Source organism: Hypomesus nipponensis, chromosome 23 (assembly GCF_054491055.1).
Source record: "Hypomesus nipponensis isolate SF chromosome 23, ASM5449105v1, whole genome shotgun sequence".
Lineage (NCBI taxonomy): Eukaryota > Metazoa > Chordata > Actinopteri > Osmeriformes > Osmeridae > Hypomesus > Hypomesus nipponensis.
This window is the reverse complement of record NC_140383.1, coordinates 13211809-13238389: the sequence shown is the minus strand read 5'-3', so window position 1 is coordinate 13238389 and position 26581 is coordinate 13211809. Positions and strand designations below refer to the sequence as shown.

General features: G+C 47.8%; 1 protein-coding gene across 3 annotated transcripts in view; it reads right to left on the bottom strand.

Moving 5' to 3' along the window:
* Positions 1–26581, bottom strand: part of LOC146234314 (disco-interacting protein 2 homolog A-like) — a 65178-nt gene that overhangs the window by 12418 nt on the left and 26179 nt on the right. For 2 of the 3 annotated variants that reach the window (XM_084689871.1, XM_084689872.1), the window contains 20 exons: positions 17388–17459; positions 14222–14341; positions 13157–13276; positions 9702–9953; positions 8292–8423; positions 7369–7416; positions 5470–5589; positions 4923–5120; positions 4695–4786; positions 4417–4527; positions 3278–3401; positions 3028–3137; positions 2791–2893; positions 2370–2434; positions 1901–1994; positions 1143–1262; positions 893–1007; positions 618–757; positions 373–509; positions 148–228 (listed from right to left, as the gene is read on the bottom strand). In XM_084689871.1, coding sequence (XP_084545997.1) covers positions 148–228; positions 373–509; positions 618–757; positions 893–1007; positions 1143–1262; positions 1901–1994; positions 2370–2434; positions 2791–2893; positions 3028–3137; positions 3278–3401; positions 4417–4527; positions 4695–4786; positions 4923–5120; positions 5470–5589; positions 7369–7416; positions 8292–8423; positions 9702–9953; positions 13157–13276; positions 14222–14341; positions 17388–17459 — 2354 coding nt within the window. The remainder of the gene's footprint in view (positions 1–147; positions 229–372; positions 510–617; positions 758–892; positions 1008–1142; positions 1263–1900; positions 1995–2369; positions 2435–2790; positions 2894–3027; positions 3138–3277; positions 3402–4416; positions 4528–4694; positions 4787–4922; positions 5121–5469; positions 5590–7368; positions 7417–8291; positions 8424–9701; positions 9954–13156; positions 13277–14221; positions 14342–17387; positions 17460–26581) is intronic. The other variant, XM_084689873.1, reaches the window with a different exon arrangement.

The window sequence follows — 26581 nt, the reverse complement described above, 5'->3', positions numbered from 1 at the left end:
CGTATTAATACACACGCAGGAACACACCCATTAACACACGTACACACACAAGCACATACAGCTGGAGAGCCCTACTATAAAAGCAGAGACTAGCCTAGATAAGAGCAGGCACTGTGCTAGTGACAGACAGGCCAGTGAGGAGCTCACCGGTCCTATGAAGCCCAGAAGAGAAGTCCTGGTGAATGGACGATCACTGATAGGAGCTCCTGATAGAGTCACTGGGATGGTCTGGAAACACCAGAGAACACAGAGTATATATACTGTATCAACACACACATGCTCATACACACATGCACACACACACACTTATACATACACACACACACACACACATTCAGATGCCCAGCCTGTCGTGAGCATGATAATGCCCACCTCAAAGATGTTCTTGGTCATGCCAGGCAGGCCGTAGTAGGCCACACCAGTGCTGGCTGAGCTCACACAGATCTCCCCCACCTCGTCCGTCTGGCAGAGGTACGGTGTGCCCTCCACACGCACCACACACACCAGGGCTGTAGGCGCACAGTGATGACATCACATGCAGGATTAGACGGACGGACGGGGGTGTCGGTAAGATGTAAGGTGTATAACTATAGCTGGGGGTGTATAATGAGCTGTACCTCCAGGCATGACCTGGCCCACGTCCTGCACGCTAAGCACAGACAGCTTTTCCTCAGTGTCCACCCGGATCACACTGTGGCTCAGCCCCCCCATGGACAGAACTGCCTTCCCTGGGGGGGGCACACCCATCTCTGGGGGTCTGGGGGAGGGGGAGACAAAAAGGAGAAGGGAAGGAGGAAAGGAGGGAGAGGGAGGAGGGGAGGGGGTTGTGATTGTGTTTGAGTCCGTGAAGTGTGACTGTACTGGGATACTGGGTGTAGGAGTAGCCACGTACCTGCGGAGGGCGACGGTCATAGCCTCAGCAGAGCTGGCGCACGGGCAGATCACCTCAGGACGAAGCCCCCGGGCCTGAAACACGTTGAGGAAGGCGTCGCAGGAGGATATTGACCCTGATGACACACACAGACAAAAATCAGTATAAATCAACTCCTCCCTTCCATACAAGCCCAGTGTATGAAGGTATGTGTAGGTGTCTGAAGATGTGTGAAGGTGTGTGCAGGTGTGTGAAGGTGTGTCAGACTCACAGGGGTTGGCTCCGTCGGCCACAATGAGCATCCTGAGAGAACTGAGGCTGACGTCTCTCTGGTCTCTCTGGGCCAGCAGGGACCAGTGCATGTCCCTGGACTTCACCACCGCCACTCGTGCTGCACAGACACACACACACATGGTTACACATCACACACAGCCAGTCTGTCACTTTCCGAGATTCCTTCCAAAGAAGTGTTGACCACCAATATGTCCACCGTCGACCAACCTCTCCAGTTCTCTCAAGGTGCTACAATCAACTATGTCATCTTTGCATCCACAACCTCAGGTCTGACAGGACTGAGTAGGGGTGAGACATAACCTGAGCTATTGCCATCTCTGGATGCACCTATTGGACATCTCTGAAACGGAGCTCTGCGACAATGTCACACAGCTCCCAGACAGAAAATGAGGGCGTCTAGGAGAGGGGTGGAAGCTGGGAGAAAGTGGAAGGGAATCGGGCTAGTAATCAGAAGGTTGCTGGTTTGATTCCAGGCTGTGCCAAATTACTGTGTCCTTGGGCAAGGCACTTCACCCCACTTGCCTCATCGGCATGTCCCTGTATTTACTGTAAGTCGCTCTGGATAAGTGACTCAAATGTAATGTAAATGTAAAAATGGAAGGGGTGTGAGGGTGAGAGGGGGGTGCAGAAGGAGAGGGCGAGTTGAAGGGGGCACGAGGGTAAGAGGAGCGGTGAGGTCTAGGTGGAGGGGGTGCCAGACTGAGAGGAGAGGTAGAGGAGGAAAGGGGCCCTCACCTTTGTACATGTGAACTTTCTGGATCCAGGAAAGAGGGTTGACTTTCATCAGGGAGTAGGGGATGCTGATCACGTGCATCCGGTTCATCACACTCTGCACTCATGCAGCCACCACAAAACAAACACATGTAGACAAACACATAAACACATCCACATGGTCACCACAGATAACAGTTCCAAGGGGTAGGGTGGAGGGGAAGGAAGGGAGTGGGGACAAACAGAGAAGGAAGCTGTAGCGGGGTTAGTAACCGCTTCATTGTGCCACATGATGCTGGAACCACACGCCAGCGGAGCACAGTGACTTACGTAACATGGTATCAGAACAGGTATGAGTGAGTGTGCGTGGATAAGTGTGTGTGTGATAGAGAGAGTGAGAAGGGAAGAGTGGTGTTTGTGGGAGTGAGCAAGAGAGAGACAGAGATAGATGTTAGTGTAAGTGTGTGTACTCTCAAAGGAAGCAACCACTCACGGTGAGAACTCCGTGCCACAGCCCTGAGTCTCTCTTGAAGTCCAGGACATTGGTGATGGTTTCAGCTGCAGAAAAAACACAGCTTCACTTAAAATACTATACATACATAGCCTCACTTACAATATTATACATACACAGCCTCACAATATTCACAAACACAGCCTAACTTAGAATACTACATTTAGAATACATTTCCTACTCTAATACAATACTACACTCCCAGCCCTGAGACTGCTCCCTAGTTAGGGTGGAACTAGGACAGCAGGAGAGAATCGTCTTTACACCTCCTCTTTCAACTCCCAAGCAGAGGATAGAGGCTGCCTCTACTCCTCCTCCTCCACCTGCCTGATAGACTCCCTAGTCCTGTCAGAGAAAGTAGGAAGTAGTTGTGTGGAGGGGGCTGATGGGAAATGGTGTTTACCTTCAGTATAGCCACAAGCCTGTGTGAGGGCGTGGCAGTGAGCCAGCATGGCTGAGTGAGACACAGTGATGCCCATGGTGCTGCCCTCCTTACTGGTCTTGTACTGGACACACACACACACACAGACACACAAATACATAGAGACACATACAAAAACACACATGTAACAGTTAGATTTCCATTAAGAAAGAGGAGTTAAAGAGTTGACGATGTGGAGCTTGCTGCGGCTCCACTTACCTCTATATAAGCGATGTCGTCGCTAGCTTCACGTATCAGAGGGTGCCAGTCTTTAGGGGGCTTCACAACATGTTTACCGTCTGTTACAAACCAGAGCAGCCGTGGCCAGCCTGCGCACACACATACACACAAGTATGCACACACACGCATACACACAACGTGTGTAAAAAGAAACACAAACAAGCATGATAGTGAAAACCATAATATAGAATCTTGCGACGGTTTAGAGTGAGGGCCGGGCTTGTCATACCTTTGAAGGTGGCCACCTCCCCTGTCTGAGCTTTGGGCAGTCCTTTCTGACAGGCGTCCGTGGTCAGTGCCAACGTCACGCCACAGCTTCCCAACAGGAAGCCGATCTGTTGACTTCCTGCGTCCTGACGGTTGAGAGGAGAAGGTTGGTAAGGACATCAAGGAGGCTGTAGCCTGGCTCTCAGACATAATTAAACCTGTTTGATGTATTTAACGAATTTGGATGGGCTGATCGGAAGAGAGAAAAGGGAAAAAGTGAGAGAGAATGAACCAAAGAAGGGAAGGATTTCTCTAAACCTGTGTTTCTTTTTGAATGGCATGTGTATATGTTTTTGGGTGCGTGTTCTTATCTGTGTGTGCCCGTGTGTGTGTGTGCTTGTATCTGTGGGTGTGTGCGTAATACACAGTATCTATATTTGAAATTGTGTTGTCAAGTTCCAGAACTTTCCTGGAGAGAGCTCTCTAATCTAATAGTCTGGAATGGTGTTAAACTCTCTACGCCTCTCTCAGATTTCATTACCAAACTATCCCCCTCCCCTATCCCCCCCTCTCTATACAAACACCCCACACACACACTACCTGTCCCCCAAAACTCAACACACACACCTCCTGCCAGCTTCCCAGTAAAAAAGAAAAAGTTAGTAAGGCAGCTTCTGCAGAAGGGGGCGCTGTTGACCTTCCAGGTGGAGCTCAGAATGGCGTAGCAGAGCTCAGAGCAGTAACTTCAGTGCAATAAGGCTGTTTAGCTAACTCCATAAGCATATGAACTGAACACACTCTCCAGTGGATGTGCAAAGAGGTTCCATACAATTGTATTTGACAAACTTTGCTGTGACAACTGGGACCTGGGTTGTCTTTTTAACACGCACGCGCGTGTCTGTGTGTATGTGTGTGTGACTGAGGAACTGTCTGTTTACCTTGCGAATGGGTGTGTGCAAGTGTGTGTGTGCACTGTATGTGTGCGTGTGTGTGTGTGGCTGATAACTTGTTTGTATACTTTGCGTGTGTGCATCTGTGTATGAGGTGTTGTCTGTTTAAATGGTGTGTGTGGGTGAGGAGTGGTCTGTTTACTTTGTGTGTGTGCCTCATCTTGTGTTTACCATGTGTGTGTGTGTTTACCTTGTGAGTGTGAGTGTTTACCTTGCGTGTGAGAGGCACCTCGATAGGCACAGGCACCAATTCTGCTAGCAGGCAGCCATAGAACGCTACCATGAACATCACAGGGTCATTGTTGGGGAACACCAGAGCAACCTACACACATACACATGTACACACAAAATAAACCCAGAGCAGTTTGGTAAATGTGCCATTCAAGAACTACAGACCTACCTGCATTACACACATACACTAACACACATGTATATGTGAGGAGTGTTTATGTAGGAGGAGTGTGTGAGCAGTGTGTATGCAGCTCATACCCGGTCCCCAGGCATCAGCAGGGGTTCGTTCCTCGTGCTCAGCTTATTCAGGAGGGTGTAGGCCAGCTTCACACTCCGGCTCCAAAGTTTACCTGGAGAGACACACACACACACAACCATAACTTTTACCAACACAACCTCTCTCTGACATTCTGTCTGTCTGTCTGTCTGTCTGTAGGTCACACACTTCGTCTCTCTTAATCCCAAGTGTGGTGTGAAGGTACCTACCATAGGTGAGGGTGTAGACAGGCTTTCCAGCGTTGTCCAGAGCCGTGAGGCAGGGGCTTTTGGGCTGGGTGGTGCCCCAGCGATGGAGGGCCGCAGGCAAGGAGGGGGGCCAGTTGGTCCCCACCCCCAGGGGGTCCCCGCCCAGGGGGCTCATCTGTTGCCCCTCTGCCCGCGGCTGGTTGGGGTCTGGCTGCTGGACTACAAGTAAGGAAAAGGAGAGGGAACATGTCAAGTCAATGTTAAAAGTCTCAAATGTTGGTTAGTGCAGAGACTGTATCGTTATTGATCTGGGGTTTGGAGATGCGTACTCATACAGAACTTTGTACTGTCTGTGTGCATTTGTGTGTGAGATTGTTGTGGTTTGCATGTGTGGGTGGGTGTATGCATGTGCTGAGTGTGAGAGTTTGTGCATGTGTTTGTGTATGCCTTTGTGTAGCCCTAACCCTCACAGTACCTTAGCTGTGACCCCCCCCCCCCCACAGATATATTTGATGAGACAGGAGTAGGAAGGGGGACAGAGATGTGAAGAGGGATAGTTGACCCTCACCGTCCAGGAGCTCCTCGCAGTCATCCACAAAGAACTCCCGTAGTGGGGGCCTCTTGGGTCTTTTCAGGGTGTTCAGTAGCTGCTGGATCTTAGAGGACACTCTGCTGTTGACAGGGACACCTGCATGCACACCGGAAAGGGGGGGAAGGGAGAGATGGAGGAATGGTGGTCGGGTAGGGAGGCGGGAGCAATAGCAGAGATGGGGATATGAGGGTGGGTGGACAAAGAAACGAAGGACAAAAACAGGCAGACAGAGGAAGACAGTGAAAAAGAAAAAAGAGACAAAGACAGGAAGATGGAGAAGGGGATGGAAAAGTGGAGAAGCAGACAAGAAGAAGGAGAGACAGATAAGGTAGAAGATAGGATGATGAAGTTAAGGATAGGCAAGGATGATGGAATATGAAGAACAGATTGGTAGGTCAGAGAAGAGAAAGATGGGATGGACGGATATATAGGGGGTGGGGAAGGGAGGAAAGGAGGAACAAATATCAGAATAAAAGAGAAAAGGTCAGTGTGCTAACGAGACAGACCCATCACCCAGCTGTCAATCAAGCTGACACTCCTGCCCTCTCCAGTCACGTGGAGGTCAGAGAGATCTGCCGCTTCTGAGCATGCTCCTTGGAGACAAATGACCTGATGACTAGAGGACTCAGAGAGTCTGAGGAGAGAGGGCTGCTACCTACCAACACAAGGGTCCTCAGTCACCCCATGAGTCATTCATGAGGTGCCTTTCTGAGATACCTGTTTTAAAATGCTCATTTAAAAGAGAGTCAGCTACATCCTTGCTACATTTACATCAGAGGATGGATGGATGTGCCTCTGTTGCCTATATAAGAAATGCCTGTTCCAAAATACTGTCTCATCTAAATGCAAATATAGATCCAATTTATGTAAGTTGGGAGTGTGACTTGAATGTAGTTGTGTGTCAACATAAAACATGGCAGTTACAACTTGAAAACACATCAACACAAGCGGGCAGAAGTAAACATAGACTTATAACTTTACAGCACGTCGAAGAAAGCAATGCAAGAAAACAAGTAGACAGAGGCAACACAGAAGAGAGGTTTTTGTTCTTTTGTTCCACAGTGCAGAGAGAGCAGCCCAGACCCGCCTCTGTCCCTCGCAGGATGAGGTTATTTGTGGAATAATACCACATTCTTCCCCGGATGCTAGTTCTGCTGTGACATAATGATGCGACTCTGTCTCAGACTGGAGGCTGGGGCCACAGCTGCAGTCTGTCAGCCTCCACTCCCTACCCAGCCATGGACCTCCCCCGTCCCTCCAGCATCCCTCGGCCCTAGTCCCGTCATCCTAGCCACCCCATTCCCCAGCCCTAGCCCTCCAGCTTCCCTCTGCCTCAGCCTGCCCCTCCAGCCTAGGGTGGTGCTGTAGTGAATCAGGACTGGGGTGTTGGCGGGAGATGGCAGGGGTCAACGGAACTCCTGGAGGGAAAATTACAGTCCAGCCCTGTCAAAGACAGAGCTCATTTGAGACCTGGGGGGGGCCCGGACCCTACAATATTGCTGTTAATGACAACCAATTCCTTTAAAAAGACCCATTACTTGCAAGCAATGACTAGTATTAGCCAACAACTGACTTAACCCCTGTAATGACAAACACAGACATCAAGGAGCCAAAACACAACCTTTGTTATCCCAACGGTGGATCATTTTTGAACAGTTAATTAACAGTTAATCCGCACAAGACCAAACAGTCAGATACAGAGAAATAAACCCAGCGCAGTTTGTTAAATGTGCCATTCAAGGACTACAGGCCTGCTCATATTACCACACATACACACAGGCATCAGACATATGGACAGTCAGTTGGCGTGAAAGCAGAGGCATATGCACACACACTAACACACACACGCAGAGCTGTAAGGATGGATATAAATACCAGGTGTTACACCAAGGGCTCCTTCAGCTCTCCAGTCAAACTCTGTAGCTGGAGGAGAGACACGCCAGGGTCAGAAGAGAGACATGTCAGGGTCAGAGGAGAGACCAGCCATGGTCAGGGTTAGAGGAGAGACATGTCAGGGTCAGAGGAAAGACACGCCATGGTCAGAGGAGAGACCAGCCATGGTCAGGGTTAGAGGAGAGACATGTCAGGGTCAGAGGAAAGACACGCCATGGTCAGAGGAGAGACCAGCCATGGTCAGGGTTAGAGGAGAGACATGTCAGGGTCAGAAGAGAGACATGTCAGGGTCAGAAGAGAGACCAGCCATGGTCAGGGTCAGAGGAGAGACATGACAGGGTCAGAAGAGAGACATGTCAGGGTCAGAGGAGAGACCAGCCATGGTCAGGGTCAGAGGAGAGACATGACAGGGTCAGGGTCAGAGGAGAAACACGTCAGGGTCAGAGGAGGGTCACGCCAGGGTCAGGGTCAGAGGAGGGACACGCCAGGGTTAGGGTCAGAGGAGGGGGTCACACAGACTCTGACGCAACACTCTCACTGCACCTCACTTTGGATAAAAATGCCTGCTAAATGACATGTAAATGTACTGTATGATGACATAAGTTCTCTGTTCTGTTAAGATGTGGTGTGTGTGTTACTGGGTGTGTGTGTGTATGTGTGTTTGCAAATGGAGGTATGACCCAGACTGAGTCTACAGCATAGAAACAGTAGAAACTGTGATATTGAGGCATATGGTTTGTTGTCATTTGTGTCATTCACTGTTAACACACACAAACACACTCTCTCATACACATACACACACAGGACATCTGAAGGAGATGGGGGAGAGGGAGGTAGAGATGGAGGGAGGGTGCGCTGTTGCCATGGCAACGGGGTTGCTGTGGGGTGAGCTGTGTGGAACTCACCATCTGCGGTCTCCATGGCACTGGCGTGGTTGAAGCCCCGGGGGACCCCTCTGACAGAGCCCACCTGGGGAGACTCGCCGTGCAGCGAGCGCTCTGATAGGCCAGTCACGTCCGGGGGGGCCGAGTGGTTATCTGTGATGATGGGATGGGGGTGTCAGGAGTTCAAAAGGTCAAAGGCTATGTCCTTAAGGTCAGGGCTGGGGTCCACTTAGAATGAACAGTGTGTGTGTTGTTAATGAGCTGAAGAGAGGGTCTCTTTGTCTGTATCTGCAATTGTATAAGTAGTGTTGTTAGATGGGGTTTTCATTTCCAGTTCACAATTCCAATCTATCTTCTCCTAGCCTGGGAAGCTAAACAATCTGCAAGCTCAAGGTTTGTCTGCTCTGGCAGATGAGTCTGGATACCCTCCCTTTCAAACAGATTTCCTTCCAGCATGAAAAGTGCCCGGCAAATCACAATAGTTTATCTGATATGGGATGAGTTTGATACAATGACTGAACAGAAGAGTACCATTGAGGAGGCATTTTTTCAAACAAACAAGAAGACATTTTGTTGCTCTGATTGGTTGCATATATCCAATTTTAGTGCTTCCACTGAAATTTTGGTCCTTGCCTGTTGATCCCACTTCTTGAATCACAAAAATTTGCTGAGAGGTTCCAGACTAAAACACATTTGTGAACTGCTCTGGTGACGCCAGGCTAGTTTATCTACTCACTGACATCGTTGTCTGTTTCTGGCCAAGAACAATTATGGTGAGCTATGTTTATGCCTCGTGTAATCTGATTCATTTATTTATACAGGCTGATTAAGACCATGAATGAACTTTATTTATCTCTGTCGGGCTCAGGGATCTACCTTATACTTACAAGTAGTGCAGCACTGGTGCAAACACAGTGGGAAGTGAGTGGAGGTCGAGGGGTGTTTCAGGAGACAAGCACCTTGACTTGACTGAATAGGCAAGGAGGAAGGGAGGATGTGAATCTCTATTTCTCTCTCTCCCTTCCTCTCACTCTCTCTCTCCCTCTTTCTCTATTACCGCCCCCCTTTCCCTGTTTGTCTCTCTTGCTTTCTATTTTTATCTCTCTGTCTTTCTCTTCAGCTAACTATCTATATCTATTGCTCTAAAAGGGAGGAGTCTTTATTTCCAGAAGGGAGGAGTCTCATCCTCCAGAAGAGAGGAGTCTCTATCTTCAGAAGCGAGGCATCTCAACTTCCAGAAGAGAGGAGTCTCTATCTCCAGAAGGGAGGAGTCTCTATCTCTGCCTCAGAAGAGAGGGATGGTTGATGACTGACAGGCCGGCAGGATAAGCACAAAATCACCTATTATGTTCAAGAGCAGGGCTAGGTGAGGGTGTGTCTGTAAAGGGGGCGGGTCTCCATCTGGATGGAGCATGCTGACTGGTCACTGACCTAGCTGGGTGTGTGCCATGAGGTCGGCCAGGGCCGTGACGGCGGCATTGGCGTTGGCGACGGCGGCGTGGGCGGCCCTCCCTCCCGGGTGGGATGATGTGGATGAGGCTGAGGATGATGTGGACGAGCCCTGGATGACGCGGTTAAACCAGTGCTCTACAGTGGAGTGGGAACCCTGGTAGGGCGTGGAGGTGGTGTGGAGCCGTCCCTGGCGCCGCAGCGAGCCCTCGTCCTCCGACGCAGAGGAGGTGTCTGTGTGGTCAAGATACAGGCAGCAGGGTCAGGGTCAAGGTCAGGGGATTAAGGTCACAAGGTCACAGGGACAGGACACAGAGAGAGAGACAGGGCCAGGATGATGAGGTTGATGATTGACACCAGGGTGTTCCCATAGCAACATGGTTCACCTGCTCATGAAGGCTTGTCACCCTCAGTGTACTGGTCATACACAGCTATGTACTACACGCCGTATACAGATATATACTTGTATACTATATACTCTATATACGGATATATTACATATCAGTATACTGATATATACTTTAATACTATACACTATTTACTGATATACAGTATACTTTACAGTACACTATACACTCTATGATACTATACACTCTACATGCAGATTTATACTTGTATTCTATACATTTTATATACAGATATATACTTGTGTACTATACCCTTTATATACAGATATATGTGTTTTCATACAGATGTGTAGACCAGTGACAGGGAGGGATGGACAGGGCCAGATGAGCTGGATGGAGATGGAGGTGATTAGGAGGCGACAGGTAGATGAATGTGGAAAGTTTATGAATGTTTTCATAAACTCTTCATATTTCAATTCCAAATATTAGCCTAAGCTTTTCAAGCTCTGCTTTTAATGGCCTCTACATTGTTTTCTCTACTGCTGTTCAGTTTTGTTATGTATCCTTCATCTGTATAGAGACTTTGGCCTCCCCCGTGACACACACTGTTTACCTGACTATAATGAGCTCTCCATACAGCTGTTGTTGAGTGTGTGTATGCGTGTTTGTGTGTGCATGTGTCTGTGTAAAAGTGTGTAAGTGTTTGTGTGTGTCTAGAGACACAGTAAAGCATATTAGTTGGATACCCCTGTATACAACTAAAAATTTATGTTTTAGATGAACCCACTGCAGCTGAGCCTGCTAGACTCATTAAGACAACCAGAGACTCAGCCAGACAGCAGACAACAAAAAAACTCCCCTCCAGGCGCTGCAGAGGATCAAAACAAGGACACCATTACAAAAGGGGCAGATATAAAAAAAAGAAATTATAACATTTTTTTGAACTTCCATTTCATAGCTTTAAGCCTGAGATATTCCTGTTCTTCTACCAGGATCAATACGTTACAGAGACCACAGACAGATTTGCATTCTGAGGAGATCTTGAGAAGCCGATCATGTGACAGCTTGGTGCTCACAGGCTCAGGCTGAGCTGGCTCACATACGCTTCTCAGCCAGGAGAGACCTGGTGAAGCTACCCAGTCATGAGAACGCCCCTTAAATACCCGCACATGCACACACACACAGACACACACACACACACACATACACACACACAAATCTACATACAGACACACATAAGAGCACCCATAAGACTGCAGGGTAGGATTGTTAATCTGGGAAATACAGTAACTGTCAATGAGTACAGAGGAGGAGGGTAGAGAGGAGGGTAGAGCTTGAGAGGGAGGAGAAAAAGAGAGGAGGGTAGAAAGAAAGAGAAACAGAGAGAAAGATGGTAGACAGAGGAGGAGGGTAAGGATAGAGAGAGAGGGGAAAAGGGAGAGAGAAGCAGAGAGGCCAGAGAGGGCTCAGAGGGACAGCTTCCCAGACTGATGGATACTGCAGGATAAGGGGGAGCAATGATGGTATTAATCAGCCTGATAATTACCCTGAGGAGGTTAAGAGCAAAGCAATCAATTACAGTCTTGACTGAGACTGAGACACTGAGAGGGAGAGACGGATAGGAAAGAAAAGGGAAAGAGAGAAAAAGAGTAAGAAAGAGTTGGAGAAAGAGAGAGAGCGAGAGTATGAGAGACAAAATAGAAAAAACACACAGGCCAAGTTGAATGTTTAAAATATTTCACACATGTTCTTTATATAAGAGTGTCTCGATAACTATTTATGAGGTACTTCAACTTTAATAAGCTGGTCCTGACATTTCTGTATTTCCAGACTGGCCAACCGGTCTGTACTGTACTGCATGGGAGGGGGAGGTTTGATTCTAACTCGATCAAATTGCAAGTCTCTCCAAGAACAGAGCTCAGGGGGCTATCATAAATGTATCATTCTGTTTGTTATTCTCCCCACCTCCGTTTCTCTGTAGAACTAGACAGAAAGAGATACTGAGCCAGTGTGAGAGAGAGAGAGAGAAAGAGAGAGAAAGAGAGAGAAATAAATAATCTTTTATTTCTTATTATGCAACCAGCTCAGACACAGGTTCTTTGTAATTTCAGAAGAACAGAGTACAGCATATTAAATGTTGTAAGAACAACTATTTCATGGTTAGCTGATTATCTGGGAGCATGTAAGAGTTCAGTCATTTGTTAATGCTGATAATACTGTGTATGAGTGTGTGTGAGTGGGTCTACAGGCAGCTGCTTCAAGATCCTGTAAGCTCTAGGTGCTGAGAGCCATACAGTCCCCGGCACCGGACGGCCATCTTTGTGAGTCTCATAAATCTGGAGAACAATAGACTGAACAGGGCTCATGGGTATCTCCAGCAGGGCCATGGAGAGGGGCCACCTCCTCCCTAGGTGAACCACACCCCCGAAGCTCCTAATCCAGTTAAACGCTGCTGCGCTGTGGCCTGGATCATTGTCGTCAACATGAGGCTCAGGGGCCCCTCCCAACAAGGCACTGGTCAGGGTTCATTACCACCAGCCTACACTCACACTAGCTAACCGCACTAGAAGTAGCAAGTGGGTAGCCAGCAAGGCACTTGAAGCTGAACAGCGACGTCATTGACAGATATGGGAAAATATGACTCTATAACTATGACTGTATAACTCTCACTCAGACATTTTGTCCATCAATAAAGGCTTTGTAAGAAAACAGACAAAGGAATAATTACTGGTCATCTTCCGTCTCACACACAACAAAAACGGTTGTAAAAACAGACTAAAGGTCAAGTAACTCTGAAACTATCTTAACTATGTGATCAAGCCTCAGTTATGTAAGTGGTGTGGGATGCTGAACTTGTATCGGAAGGGTGAGAACCTTTCTCTCCAGCACATGGAGAATGAAAACATTCACCAAACCACGCATTTCTCTTCAGTAGCTGGAAACAGAAAACATCCACTAGGACAATAGGACACTACAGAACACCACCCTACTATAAGTCCATGTTTACAGCACAACAACAGCACATGTCAACATCAGCAAATCCCCCTGCTAGGCCTGGTAGATTGGGGGTAACAGGAAGTGAGGTCTCACCTGGGGGTGTGCATGCCTCTACGGAGGACTGCACCAACACGGAGCGTCTCTTGGAGGGCATGGGCATCTTTCTCTCTTTGTACTTGGCCAAGGCTGCTTGGACGGCTTCTGTGTGGAGATCTTGCAAACAAACAACAAAACGTGTTATACTACTGACCAGGGAGGACACAGGCATATCCACATACCTTTCTAGGACTTAGTAAAGCTTCTAAGACATTCTAGTTTCTAGTTGTTGAGCAATATGGTACTGTGGTGTATGTGCAGACCTGGAGACAAAGCTTCAATCAGGCAATATAACTAGCAATAAATAAGTATAGCAGATTTTTCATTTTTTTAGACAACCTGACTGCTGTATTAATGCCTCAAGCACAGTCAGTACAGTATGTAGTTATGACCATTCAGTGTTTCCCCTATGTTGATTTTGTCGTGGCGGCTCGCCACGGCTAAATTTCTGCGACCACGGTATCAGAAATAGGGCTGTACAAGATTTTAGGCCGTCTTTCAGCAGTGATTGTTAGAGTGCATGTCGGAGAATAGCAAGGACACACGCTTCACAGCGCAGTTGAGATTGCGTGTGTGCGTCTTTTTATTCTGAAGTAGTTTTAATTAATAGTTGGTATATTGTTATTATTTGCTAAATAATGCTTAGCCTATCAAGATCAAATGAAGCCGACAGTGTACATGCTTTCGAGTACCTTGATCGATAGGCTAGGCTACTTACCATTTACAATAAGTTGTTACGTCAATTATTAATTGGCAGCATATTTCTGCAATTTAGAACATACTTTAAGTAGCCTAACTGTATTGCTTTACGGAAAATAGGACACAAATATATATATATGCAATATTACATTTGTTATTAGACTATTACATTAACCTACTCCAAAATATAGGGTTAGAACTTAATTTCGGCCGAGAGGGGGGGGGGGTTCTGACAGACCTGCCCCCACTGCTAAAAAAAATCCTAGGGGAAACACTGCCATTGCATGAAACATGTCAGAAAAGTAAAAAACATGTCACCCAAAGACATGGACAAAAAAGCTGTGTTGAATCCTGTCTGTTTACCAGATCTGAAGCGCTCATCCCGTGAGTTGGCAGCCCGGGACTTGTTCTGCTTTGACCCCGGAAGGACGGCCTGGGAGGACGTCTGGATCCGGTTGTCCGTCTGTAGCGAGGGGTCTACTCCTGGGAGCAGACGCAAAGCATGATGGGACACGTTAGGGCGGGAAAGCACAGTCTACGCTCACAGCATGATCCATGTGACGGACACCTTCCACTGTTCAACAGCCCACAGCCTACATCAGTTCTTCAACAGCCTACATCAGCTCAAACCTTACCTTTATCCTCTGACAGGAGAGAGCATTATGCATTTAAACAATCTGACTTCACCTTCATTTTTTCTCACTTCTCAGGACTAGAAAAGCCATTTTCAAAACCAACCGTGGTTGTGCCCAAAGCAAGCTCCAGTAACAAAAGGAGGGACATCTTCCAAAGACGGCTTTGTACAGCTGGCCAGTCAACCATACCTGCTTCATACCTGCACCCCCCCCCCCAACACACACACACAGGCACATACACACAACAACTTTGACAGGAAACACATGAAAAACAGACTCCTGGAGGATGAGGAACTGTTGATGTTGAGATAATGTCTGGTGGCTTGTCTGTTATATATAACTACACACTTGTTCTTACTCTTCAACCTCACACTATTTGATGTCAGCAACAACAGCCTCACCCCAGCCTCAACCCAGCCTCACCCCACCCTCACCCCAACTGTGTCACACAGTGAGATTCATCCAGTCCGTTCTGGATGGAAAGCCCAGCCAGGCTGATGTGAGCATGACTGAGTACAGAGCCTGCTTTAGTTGCAGCTTAGTGAGGATCAGTGCTGTCCACACCGTCAGCAACACTGGAACTCAGCACTGATGAGTTACAGCACAAACAAACCATACTTCTCACTTCCCTGCATGGCTAGCTACGGTAGTCCACTCATGTACTGTACATAGGCACAAGAATACACATTGATACACATACACACCAACACAGACACTCACACACAACCTGATACACACACAGACACATGGACACACTGACACACATACTGACACACACACTGACACAGACAGACACACACACACGTATCTCTCTCCCACCAAGCTCCTGTGTCATTGTAACAGCCCAGTCACATTTAAGACCATGCTCCAGAGAACACAGCTGGATCAACCAAGTCAGACTCCCAGGTCGGGTTGCCGGGGAGAATGGACTTCACAGACGTGCAGGGATCCAGCCAATCACAGCCCTGGTGTGTCACAACACAGGCTGCTATTGGCTGAAAAGGAGTTCAGATGAATTTGCAGCACCTGTCTGTATCCAGCGGCGGAATGTGTTCCTGTACACATCACGTGTATTCACGCCCGTTATCTGTCAATTAGCTTGGATAACGAGTTGCATAAACTTAGAGCAGAAACAAGATGCAGAATAAAGATCTGGTCAGGATTTTAATAACATTCCAGAAAGCTAATCGTATGAATAAACCACTCAGGCAGTTATTTCAGAGGAATGAATGAACAATCTTTCCGTGATTATAGAAGGATGTGGCCGACATGTTGGGGGGTGCATTTTAGGAAAAGAGACATCGACAACAGTAACCAGCAACCTTCTTTCAGTTACATTATGTTAAAAAGACTGTACAAAGGAAGAAACACCCTATGAGCACCAGAGAGAGAGAAGAGAGAGAGAGGAGGCAGAGAGAGAGGAAGAGAGAGGGTGAAATAACGAGGGAGAAAGATAAAGGAAAGAAGAAGACAGTGTCAGAGAGAAAAAGGGAGAGAAAGACCGAGAGAAAGAGATAATCTACAGTTTCAACACTTTCTGAAAAGCATCCTCCTCTTATCCACAGGCCCGTCCCTGGGCTGCACCTATATGTGACTGTCCTCAGGTCGTCAGAAGAATAGATGATCTGGGATCACTGACAGAAAGCACTCAGGGGCTGACACAAAGACAGAGGGAGAGGGGAAGACAGGGATTTGACTGTGAAATAAAGAGACAGCGAGAACGAGAGCCAGAGTGGAAAAGAGGAGGTGAGAAAGGGAGGGGAGAGAGAGAGAAAGAAAGAGAGAGAGAAATAGCGAGACAGACAGAAAGAGACAGGCGTCTACTCTGGGTGAAAATAACCCCGACCCAAATAACAGGTCTGGTAGTGAGCAGCTCTGGTGGAAAGCCTTGAGCAGAGTTGGGCTCCTTTTTCTACGAGGCTTCACTCTCTGAGACCCAGCCAAACCAGAACCCTGCAGAACCCAAAGGACAAACGGCAGGCAGAAGGAAGGAGAGAGAAAGAGAGAGAGAGAGAGAGAGAGAGAGAGAGAGAGAGAGAGAAAGTGAGAGACAGAGAGAGAGAGAGAGAGAGAGAGAGAGAGAGAGAGAAAGCGAGAGAGAGAAAGCGAGAGAGAGAAAGCGAGAGAGAGAAAGCGAGAGAGAGAAAGCGAGAGAGGGGACCAAAAGTAAAGAGAGGAAGACAGAGATACTACTCTCTAGGACACACCACAAACCTCATGGTATTTCAATCCATGGTCACTTTCACTGACTGAGGCTAAAAATACAGAAGTTGATGGATACATATACAACCACACACACACTACCCCATACACACACACACCAACACACTCTATACACTCACGCACACCAACATATTCCCCCACACACATAAACATACACACATCCCACCCACGTACACCACTCAAACATGGGCACACATGTTTCTGCGAGAACATGTTTGTGAACCCTGGTGTATTTTGCGTCTGGTACAGCCGTGTTCAGGCCCTACACACACACACACGCACACAGTCAGGTTCCTATACAGCATGAATATGTGACCAAGCTCTCAGGACTGCAGAAGCCAGTCAAGGACTCAAGCCTCAACCTCAGCCTCAAAGCTGCAGAGAGGAAAGCATAGCAATGCATAGAAATGACCTGAAGCGCTAGCCTGCTAAGCTAGAATGTGTGCCACCTTTTGTGTTGCTTTTCCAAGGTAAAACTCTTTACACTCCTACTTTAACTCGTGTGGTGCTTTTCCCGGGCAACATCCCCTGGCAAATAGTTAGAACAGTTAGCAAGATTACTAGCAGGCTAACTAGCAAGCTAACTGCAGGTAATCTAACCTGCTATGAACTGCATCTCAGGCTAACCCTATAAAGTTAAGCTAACTGTTGCTAACTTGCAGGAGTCTTACCTTGTATCTGTGGGATGTAGGGGGCCAGCAGCTTGCCTCTCTTCTTCTCATAGCCCTTCTGAGTGATATCCCCTGCACAGAGAGAGAGAGAGAGAGAGAGAGAGAGAGAGAGAGAGAGAGAGAGAGAGAGAGAGAGAGAGAAGGGAGAAAGGTGGTGAGTCACTAGTCTATCAAAGATATGTCGTTGTAGTGGTGTGTAAGTGTGTGTGTGCATGTACTGTATGTGTGTGTGTGTACCCTACATCACGCTGCTAAGCGTCAGCCTCTTGTGCTGGCACCACAAGGCACCAGAGCCTTGCTGTGGAGGCGTACAGTGTGTGTGTGTGCATGCGTGTGTGTCTTTGACAATGCCTATGTCTCATCCCACCTCCCGAACAATAAGAATAGACGTTTGTGTTTGAAATCCAGCGACCTAGAGAGAGTGTGACCAACAGCATACCCCAGAGCAAACCCCCCATTCCACCCATATACACTCCTGCCCTCCAGCTCCAGGCTAGTACACAGAGACCAGGCTAGTAAACAGAGAGACCAGCCAAGTACACAGAGACCAGGTTAGTACACATAGACTAGGCTAATACACAGAGTCTTTTCCATATGGAAATTTAATATATGACATATATGAAATTGTTCAAATTTCTAATAGGTTTCATCTATGAATTGTACATGTATGCCATCCGTTTATATTTCATATGAGCATACAGTATATGCCATATATGGGAATGTCTTATATAGACATGCAGTATATTACATGTCCGTATGGGTAGGCTAGAACACATAGACCAGGCTAATACACAGAGACCAGTACATTGACAGAAGAGTGTTATTTTCCAGTGAATACTTCAAGGATAAGATCAGCTCAGGAACAGGTATTTAAAAGCTCATTTGTCTGGCGTGTTTGGAACATTTCTTCCACGGCTTCACCACATGCAAATACTGCTGACTACAGGTCTATGGCAACTCAGTTGTCTGTGTGTGTTTCTCTGTGTGTGTATATGTTAAGTACACTGCCCACATACTCTTATAAAACTATTACGAGTGCTGCACCATCACCATCATGGTGGATCATCATCCATATTCATCATCATCATCCTTATCATTACCACACAGACTGGTTGCAGCTAGGCCTAAGGCTAGGGCCGGGGCTGGGGCTGGGACTAGATGTGGAGCTAGGGCAATGGCTAAGGCTGGGGCTAGAAGTGGGGCTGGGACTAGGGGTGAGGCTGGGGCTAGGGGTGAAGCTAAGGCTGGGCCTGGGGCCGGTGCTAGGGTCTGTCTTCTGCAGACAAAGGCTATATTGATTCACCCAGAGCGGCTGAGTGAGGAGACTAAAAACAAGCAGCTGGGCTTCACCATGACAGGTCCTGACACATCTCTCCACCGTAAGGAAGGACAAGAACAGAGAGAGAGAGAGAGAGAGAGAAAGAGAGAGAGAGGGGGGAGGGGGGCTAGAGATAAGAAGAGGCATTTGAAAAATATGCCTTTTCGAACTGCTGGCCAGCATGCAGTGTCAAAGAAACATTTGACATGACAGACAGAAGCCTAGTTATCTGACATACAGAGAGAAGCCTAGCTATCTATCATGAAGCGAGAAGCCAGAGTGTTGTAATGTCTTAGTCAACTAATGAACTCAATGCGTCAAAACCGCATGGTGAAGTCTTTTCACATGATGTTGAAGCTAGGTCATACTGTGGTCTGAAACATGGACTGCTGGTCAATGGTCAGGGGTGTTCCAGGACTGGTCAGTCTGGACCCGAGGTCTCAAGCAGGGCCGAATTGCTGTAGTGTTGATAGAGGCAAGTTGACAATGAACCACTGTCCTGGGTCTGGTTCTGGAACTGGGTCTGTTGTGTGAATCTGGTTTCTGGACCTGAAGCTGGGTCCGGAACTGGATCTGGGTTAGGTCTGGGATGGGTCTAGGCTGGGTCTAGACTGAGCTGGATCTGGTGTCTGGGTTGGGTCTGGGCTGGTTCTAGGCTGGGTCTAGAGCTGGATCTGGTGTCTGGGTTGGGTCTGAGTTTGGTCTGGGCTGGGCCCGGGTGCTGGGTCTGGTATCTGGATCTGGGTTGGGTCTGGGTTTGGTCTGAACCAGCTGATCTGTCTCTGGTTTTGACTGAAGGAACCCGCCCCACGGCAGGGGTGTGTGTGTGCGTGTGGGGGTGTGTGTGTGCGTGTGGGAGTGTGTGTGAGAGTGTGTGTGTGTGTGTGTGGCAAACTACAGCCAGACAGCTTACATCCCACACAATAGAACTCTATTCTCAAGCAGTCCATCTTTGCTAATCCCCCTGCCACACACACACACACACATCCATCAAGACTGTTTTCCAGAACCAGTTTGATCTGAGAACAAATAATTGTGTTTGTGTAATATTGAATGTTTCTGTAGGAGAGGTTGTTGGAGGTCGACTGTGGTCTCTGGGTAGCTAGTCCTTGTCTCAAACACAGCTGAGCAGTGATCAAGATAAGGCTAACTATAACCCTAACACTTTCCAGTTTGTCCTGTCACCGTGTTAATGATGCTCTGTCTGGCTGTGAGTGTATGTGTCTGTGAGAGAGTGTGTGTGTGTGCATGTGAATGTGCGTACGTGTCATCCATAAACACATGGCTTCCCTCCTCAATTTGATCTTCAATAGGGATCTCTCAGAGGGGCTGTGAGTGGGCTCTGATAGGATCAGAGGTCAATATGGTGCATATCCAAAGGGAATAGGAAGGGATGGATTGAGCGGGGGAGGGACAGATGGAAGTGGGTATGGATGGATGGATGGATGGATGGAGGGGGGAATGGATGGCGGAAAAAAGGTATTGAGGGGGGAGGGATAGATAAAGTGAGGGAAGGAAGGATGGAGGAAGGGAAGGATGGGAGGAATGGAGGGTAGGTTAGAGGAGAATGAAGGGAGGGAGAGATGAAGGGAAGGATGGTGGAGGGAAGGAAGGAAGATAAAGGGATGGAGAAAGGGAGGGGAAGATGGAGGCGGGCTTGAACCCAAATGTCCTAGTCTGTCTGAAAAATACATGATAATCAACTGTGCACAGTTTAGTCCTACAGCGAAGGCGGAAATAATTAATCTGAATACTGCCTTTGCTGTAGCACTGACTGAAAATCTGAACCTCGGATTACACACAATACCTGGGGATGGTGAGGAGAGAGGGAGGGAGGGGTTGAGAGAGAAGGATAAAGACAGAGAGAACAGGGAGAGAGAGATCGAGAAAGAGAGGGGGCAAAGAGAGGGAGGGGTTGAGAGAGCAAAGGACAAGGAGAGAAAAAGAGAGGGAGAGAGAGAGGAAAAGAAAGGGAGAGATTAATAAAAAGAAAGAAATAGGGGGGGGCAGGGCAGGTCTGGTCTAGCCTAGCTTCATGTGATGGTTGAAAATTAGCACCTGGGAGCTCAGCTGGGGCTCTTGTTTCCTCTCCTCCCACTTTTCTCCTTTTCATCATATCCAGCTCTTTTGTTCCCCTCAACCCTTCCACTTAACTCTCTTCTTTCCTCTCCTCCCTCATCTCTCTAACCATGCAGGGCATAGTTAAGATCCCAGCACCTTCACACAGAAACATCACAGCACGTTTACCTTCTCACTCCTCCTGTTGTACACTCGTATTCTGTCCACTCCTGATACTGTAGGAGAACAGCAACATTGTTAACGTGTCTTTGTTGTTAACTTATTAACGCATCCCTGTCCATACACAAGTTAACCATCACAACTTCCTCCTCCAACCCTTCTGTTGATGCATCCAGTTCCCAGGTGCTAGATGACCTACTGTTTGGTCCACAGAAGCCCCAGGACAGTTAAAGAGCCTCACTCTGATGTTATTGACTGGACTGTAAGTGACTGATGGATATTGAGTGGGAGCTCTCTGCTGGTAAACCACATTAGATAATGGAGGGGAATCTGATTCTCAACAGACTGACTTCCGACTGAAGATCATATGATGCTTGTTCCTGTAGACACACAGGAGCTGAGAAGGATCAACACACACACAGGTGAAGAGAGAGAAACACACTGTCCTATGGCCTGTCCAGAGCCCTATGTTGTACGAGCTATCATGCTATACAACCCCCACAGACCCAAACAATCAATTATTCATTAGGAGATTGAAGGAGAATTTGAATGTATTAACGAGTAGGAGGACGCTAAATCAGAAGAATTTATATCTAACACACAAATGTCTTCAAAGAGACACACACAGTTTGTATTGCACCCCAGGTGGAGCCTTCCAGACTTCCATATCAACCCACACACACACACACACACACACACCACATCCTACAGTTAACTGGCATGATGCCCAGTGTCGGAGTTCCGCTCTGCTTTACGCAGTGAATGTGCTATTGGGATACTGCATCCCCCTCCTCTCAAACACACACACAAACACACACATAACACACACAAACACACATCCAAAGCCCCTAGAGCATCAAGAGAGGGCTTGACAATTAAGTGGCATTTAGGCTCACAATGTCACAATGTCACAAGGCAGCTCTGCATGTGTGTGTGTGTGTGTATGTGTGTGTTTGTGTCTATTACAAGCTCCCTTCCAGCTGGCAGTCTAAAAATGTAGCAGATGAGAGGATACACACATAGGGAGCATATTTAGCAAGGGTTATGTGTGTGTGTTGAAGTCAAGCTTTCCTGCAACACTTTTCAGTTAAGGCGGCCGCCTAAGCAATAATTGCCTGCCGCATTAACTACGTTGTCAAAATACAAATCTTAAAAAAATATTTTTAAAAGATTACAAAAAAATGTTTATAGCGATATCCGCCATTTTACTCAGTCCTGTTTTTTCCCTTCCATTCCAAAACGCCTGTCTCCCTTCTCTGCAGAACACATTAGTATATCGCACAAACTATCCCCCCCACCCTCCGAGCACATTACTCTATTGCACAAACTACCCAGAAAATGGGTGGTGGGGGGCAGGGGTATTTGTGTGTGTGTGTATGTGTTTATGGTGTGACTGCAGCATCCTTGTCTCTTAAACTCTCACACACACACAATACCAGTAAACCCATTCATCTGGTGCCAATCTGCTACTTTCTCTCACCAACACCCCCCAAACCCCCCAACACCAGGAGAGAAAGGGAGGGAGAAAGAGGAGTGAGACAGAGAGGGCGATATTAACACAGTGACAGACAAGTGACAGAGAGTGAGAAGGAGATGGAGAGAGAGCAGTGCCTTGCATGATTCATCATGTCCTGATTTGAACCATTCTACACCGTAAGATAAGGCCTGTTTCTGCTCTGAAAAGGAGAGAGGAGAAAGAGACTGAGGAAGACTGAGGGAATGAGAGAGAAAGTGATAGATACAGAAAGGGATAAAGAGAACAGAGGGAAAGAGAGAGTGAGAGAAAGAACAAGAGAGAAGGGGGAGAGAAAGAACAAGAGAAAGGTAGTGAGAGGGAGGAACGGCGAGAAAGTGACAGTGAAAGACAGAGAGACCAGCCAAGCCACACAGAACCAGAGGAACTCAGTCAGCAGTACGTACTGTCAACACTGTCACCGTGCTCAACCTGCCTAATCCTGATCCAAACCAAACAATACAGTAGGCAAGCAGCCTTACCCCAAGTCAACAGACAGTTATCACATCCACACACACACATACACTAACTCACACACAAACATAAACACACAGCTCCACTATCTCCCTCCAATCTTTACACACACCCTAGATTGCTATCCTTTATCACTCACCTGAAGCAGCCTGGAGGTCAGGTGACAGGCTCCAACAGGCTAGAAGGCTAACACGCTAACAGGCCAGCTTCAGACAGGAGCTCTGTGGAGGGTCCAGTCAGGGGTCCAACACGGTCCAGCAGGCTAACACGCAAACTACTGTTTAGCTCCCTACAGTTCCTTTGTTTCCTTTCATAGAGAGAGAAAAAGAGAGAGTAAAGCTCTTCTTTCTCTTTTTGTCGCTCGTTCCCACTCTGTCCAAACCCCTCATGTTCTGTCTGGTAGTCTGTTCCCCCCTCAATTGAATGCCCCTCCTACTCCCCCCACTCCCCCTCCCTCCTCCTCCCTCCACCCCACTCCCTTCTCCCCCTCTCAGGTCTCATTCAAAGCTGAGCATGTAAAGAGATGAGTTTCCAGCAGCCTGACCGTCATATCACACACTCTAACAGCATGTCAGGACAAGCTCCTATACATAAATTACACAGTTTTATACTGTGATGGTAACAGTGACAGATATGTGACCCGTTGTATGTGTGTGTTGGGTGTGTGTGTTGGGTATGCACTTGCGTGTGTGTGTCATGTTGAGGGGAAGGTCCTATCCACTCATGGCAGTGTCAATGAATAGTTGCACGTCAATTAGACCCCATTAGGGCTTTATGAACACAGAGATAATGAACACTCACATACATACACACAATCACACTAAGTAGACCCACAATGGCTGTGTTCAGAGGCTAAGACTAACAACAGGACAGCTCTCACCTCTAGGTCACTCTTCTTCTAATCTAGCTAGGGTCTAGATACACCATATACCCTAACAGAAACACAGCATGCACACCAACTTTATTAGAAACACCAGATACCCTAACCCTACTAGAAACATCACATTTACACCAACCTTATTAGAAATATTATATACCCTAACCCTATTATAAACACCACACACTAACACAATAAGAAACACCACAGTGTATCTTACCCTCTGTTATGTGTGTGGGGGGACTGGTGTGTGTGAGTGTGTGTATGTGTGTGTGGGGGGCTGCTATTCAGGAGCAGCTGGAAGTCAGGGGCGACGGGGGCGGGGGTTAGGGAGATAGAACAGGGGGATGAAAAAGAGGGGGGGTGGAGGAATAAAGGAGGATCAGATGAACACCTAATGACTTCCCCCTCCCTTCCTCTCTGCAAATACAAACCTCCTCCTCTCTTCATCCTCCTTCCCTCATCCTCTCCTCCCACCTCTTCCTCCTCTCCTACTTCCCCTCTCCTTCTCATCTTCATTTCCTCCTTTCTCACTAGTGAGAATCCCTCTGCAAATGAGACCCTCCTCCTCATCCTTCCCCTCTCCCTCCTTCCTTTTCTCCCTCAAGCGTCTGGGCGTCACAGTCTCCATCGATTAAGGCGTCCAATCACGTCAGCACATCGCTTTTAATTAAGCAGTGACTATGAATTAGGGTTAAAGCATCTCCATAGCCCAATATTGCCATTCTGTTAATATAGGCACCCCCCCCCCCCCCCCCCGACACACACACCCCTCCAGGTCTGGAACGGAGCAGACAGACAGCGTGAATAATAAGACATTTCATGCAGTACTGTGCTGTTGGGGGGTAAAGGAAGGAGGGGGGGATGCAGCTGGGCTGGGGGGAACACACCCACACACACCCCGGCATGTGACACCGCACAGAAAAACAAGTATATAGCCCACCACAGGAGTAAACACTCTGGGTCCGTCTTGTTCAGAAAGCTTAGTCAAGTCCTGACCAGTCAAGACCATTGTCACACAAACACACAAGAAGAGTCATCATTGATTGCATGAAACTGAAGACCAAGGACAGTCATGCGTGGAGTAGGCTGAGACACGGCTGCGTGAGTGGGTTACATGTGTGTGTTTAATTACTGATCTGGCTCCATTACACTCCATTCATCTGCGTCACATTGTGTCTGCACCTGGAGAGCTTTGGAAGTACTACTGTAGCGTGGCTGTGTGTGTGTGCGCAGTTTATGTGTGTGTGGCTGTGGCAGATGTGGAGGTGTATCATTAGAACCATTCATTGGCTCCTTACCACAGTAACAGCATAAGAGGGTCAGAGGAAATCTAACCCTAACACCCACCGTGTGTGTGTTTGAAAGTGAGGGTGTGCGGTGTGTGTAAGAGGGTGTGGTGTGTGTGAAAATGAGTGTGTGTGTGGTATGTGTTTGCCAGGCATACTGACTCAGATTAGTGAAACATACAGTTGAAGGAGTTGCCAGACAGACTCTCTGCCAGGAATCACTGTCAATGCTATCACAGACAAGTAGAGTCCTCTCCAACCTCATCTTATACCAGCCTGGCTCAACAGACATGCGGGCAGACAGACAGGTAGACAGGCAAGCAGGCAGGCAGGCAAGCAGGCAGGCAGGCAGGCAGGCAGGCAAACAGGCAACCAGACAGACAGACAAACAAGTAGACCCTGTGAAAGGTGTGGAGATATGGGTGCTGCAGTGTGGATGAGTGGGGGCTATTACCATGGTAACAGTGTTTTCTCTCGGCAGATACAGTTATATAGGAAGACAGAGCCCACACGCTGTAACTCCACTACACTCCACTCCACTACTCACGCACACTCACACACACACACACACACACACACACAAACACACACACAGAGCTGTCTAGAATGTACATGGGCCCTGTGGCAATCCAATTAATTAACACAACCCAACTCTCCCTCTCTCTTTCTCTCCCTGCCCCCTCTCACACACACACTGGTAGGCCACAGACCACGGGTGTCAACAACCTGACTACACACACACACACACACACACAGACTGACAGAACATCTTGTCAGTCATCAAACTGAGAATAAGCGAAAGCTCATACAGACTGACTGACAGAACAAATACACACATAACACACACACAGCTGCTCCACCTTAGTGACAGGCTGATCTCACCAGGAAATCAGCAGGAGGACCAGCACCTCCATCTGTCACACAGACACACACAACGTACACACACACACACAGCTTTACCTTTCCCCCCTCCTTTCTCTCTCCTTCTCTATTTTGTCACTCGTATCTCTTTCTTTCTGCCTCTCCATCTCATCTCTCTCTCTCTCTCTCTCTCTCTCTCTCCATCTAATGTAAGCAATTAGCAGACTCTTTTATCCAAAGTGACAGACAGCGGGGATTTTAACCTGTTACCCCTTGATCATCTTGTCTCTCTTTCTTTATTTCTTCGTCCTTCCATTTCTCTCTCACCATTCCTCCTTCCCAGTCCACCTCTTATTTCTAGACACATGTCCAGTTTATCCAAGGACAGAACTGCCCAGTGCAGCATGGCTCAGATCAGACAGCTCTTCTCTGCTTAGAGGACAAGAGGCTGCAGGCTGGAGCTGAGACTGCCTGTCTGCCTGTGTCTTTATGTCTGTCTGCCTCTCATTCCCTCACTTTATGTCTCCTCTTTCTTCTGTCTCTCTCCCTCATTCCTCCCGCAATCTGCCCCCCTTCTGCCTCTCTCTCCCTACTCTCTCGGCCCCCCCTCCCTCCCTCCCTCCC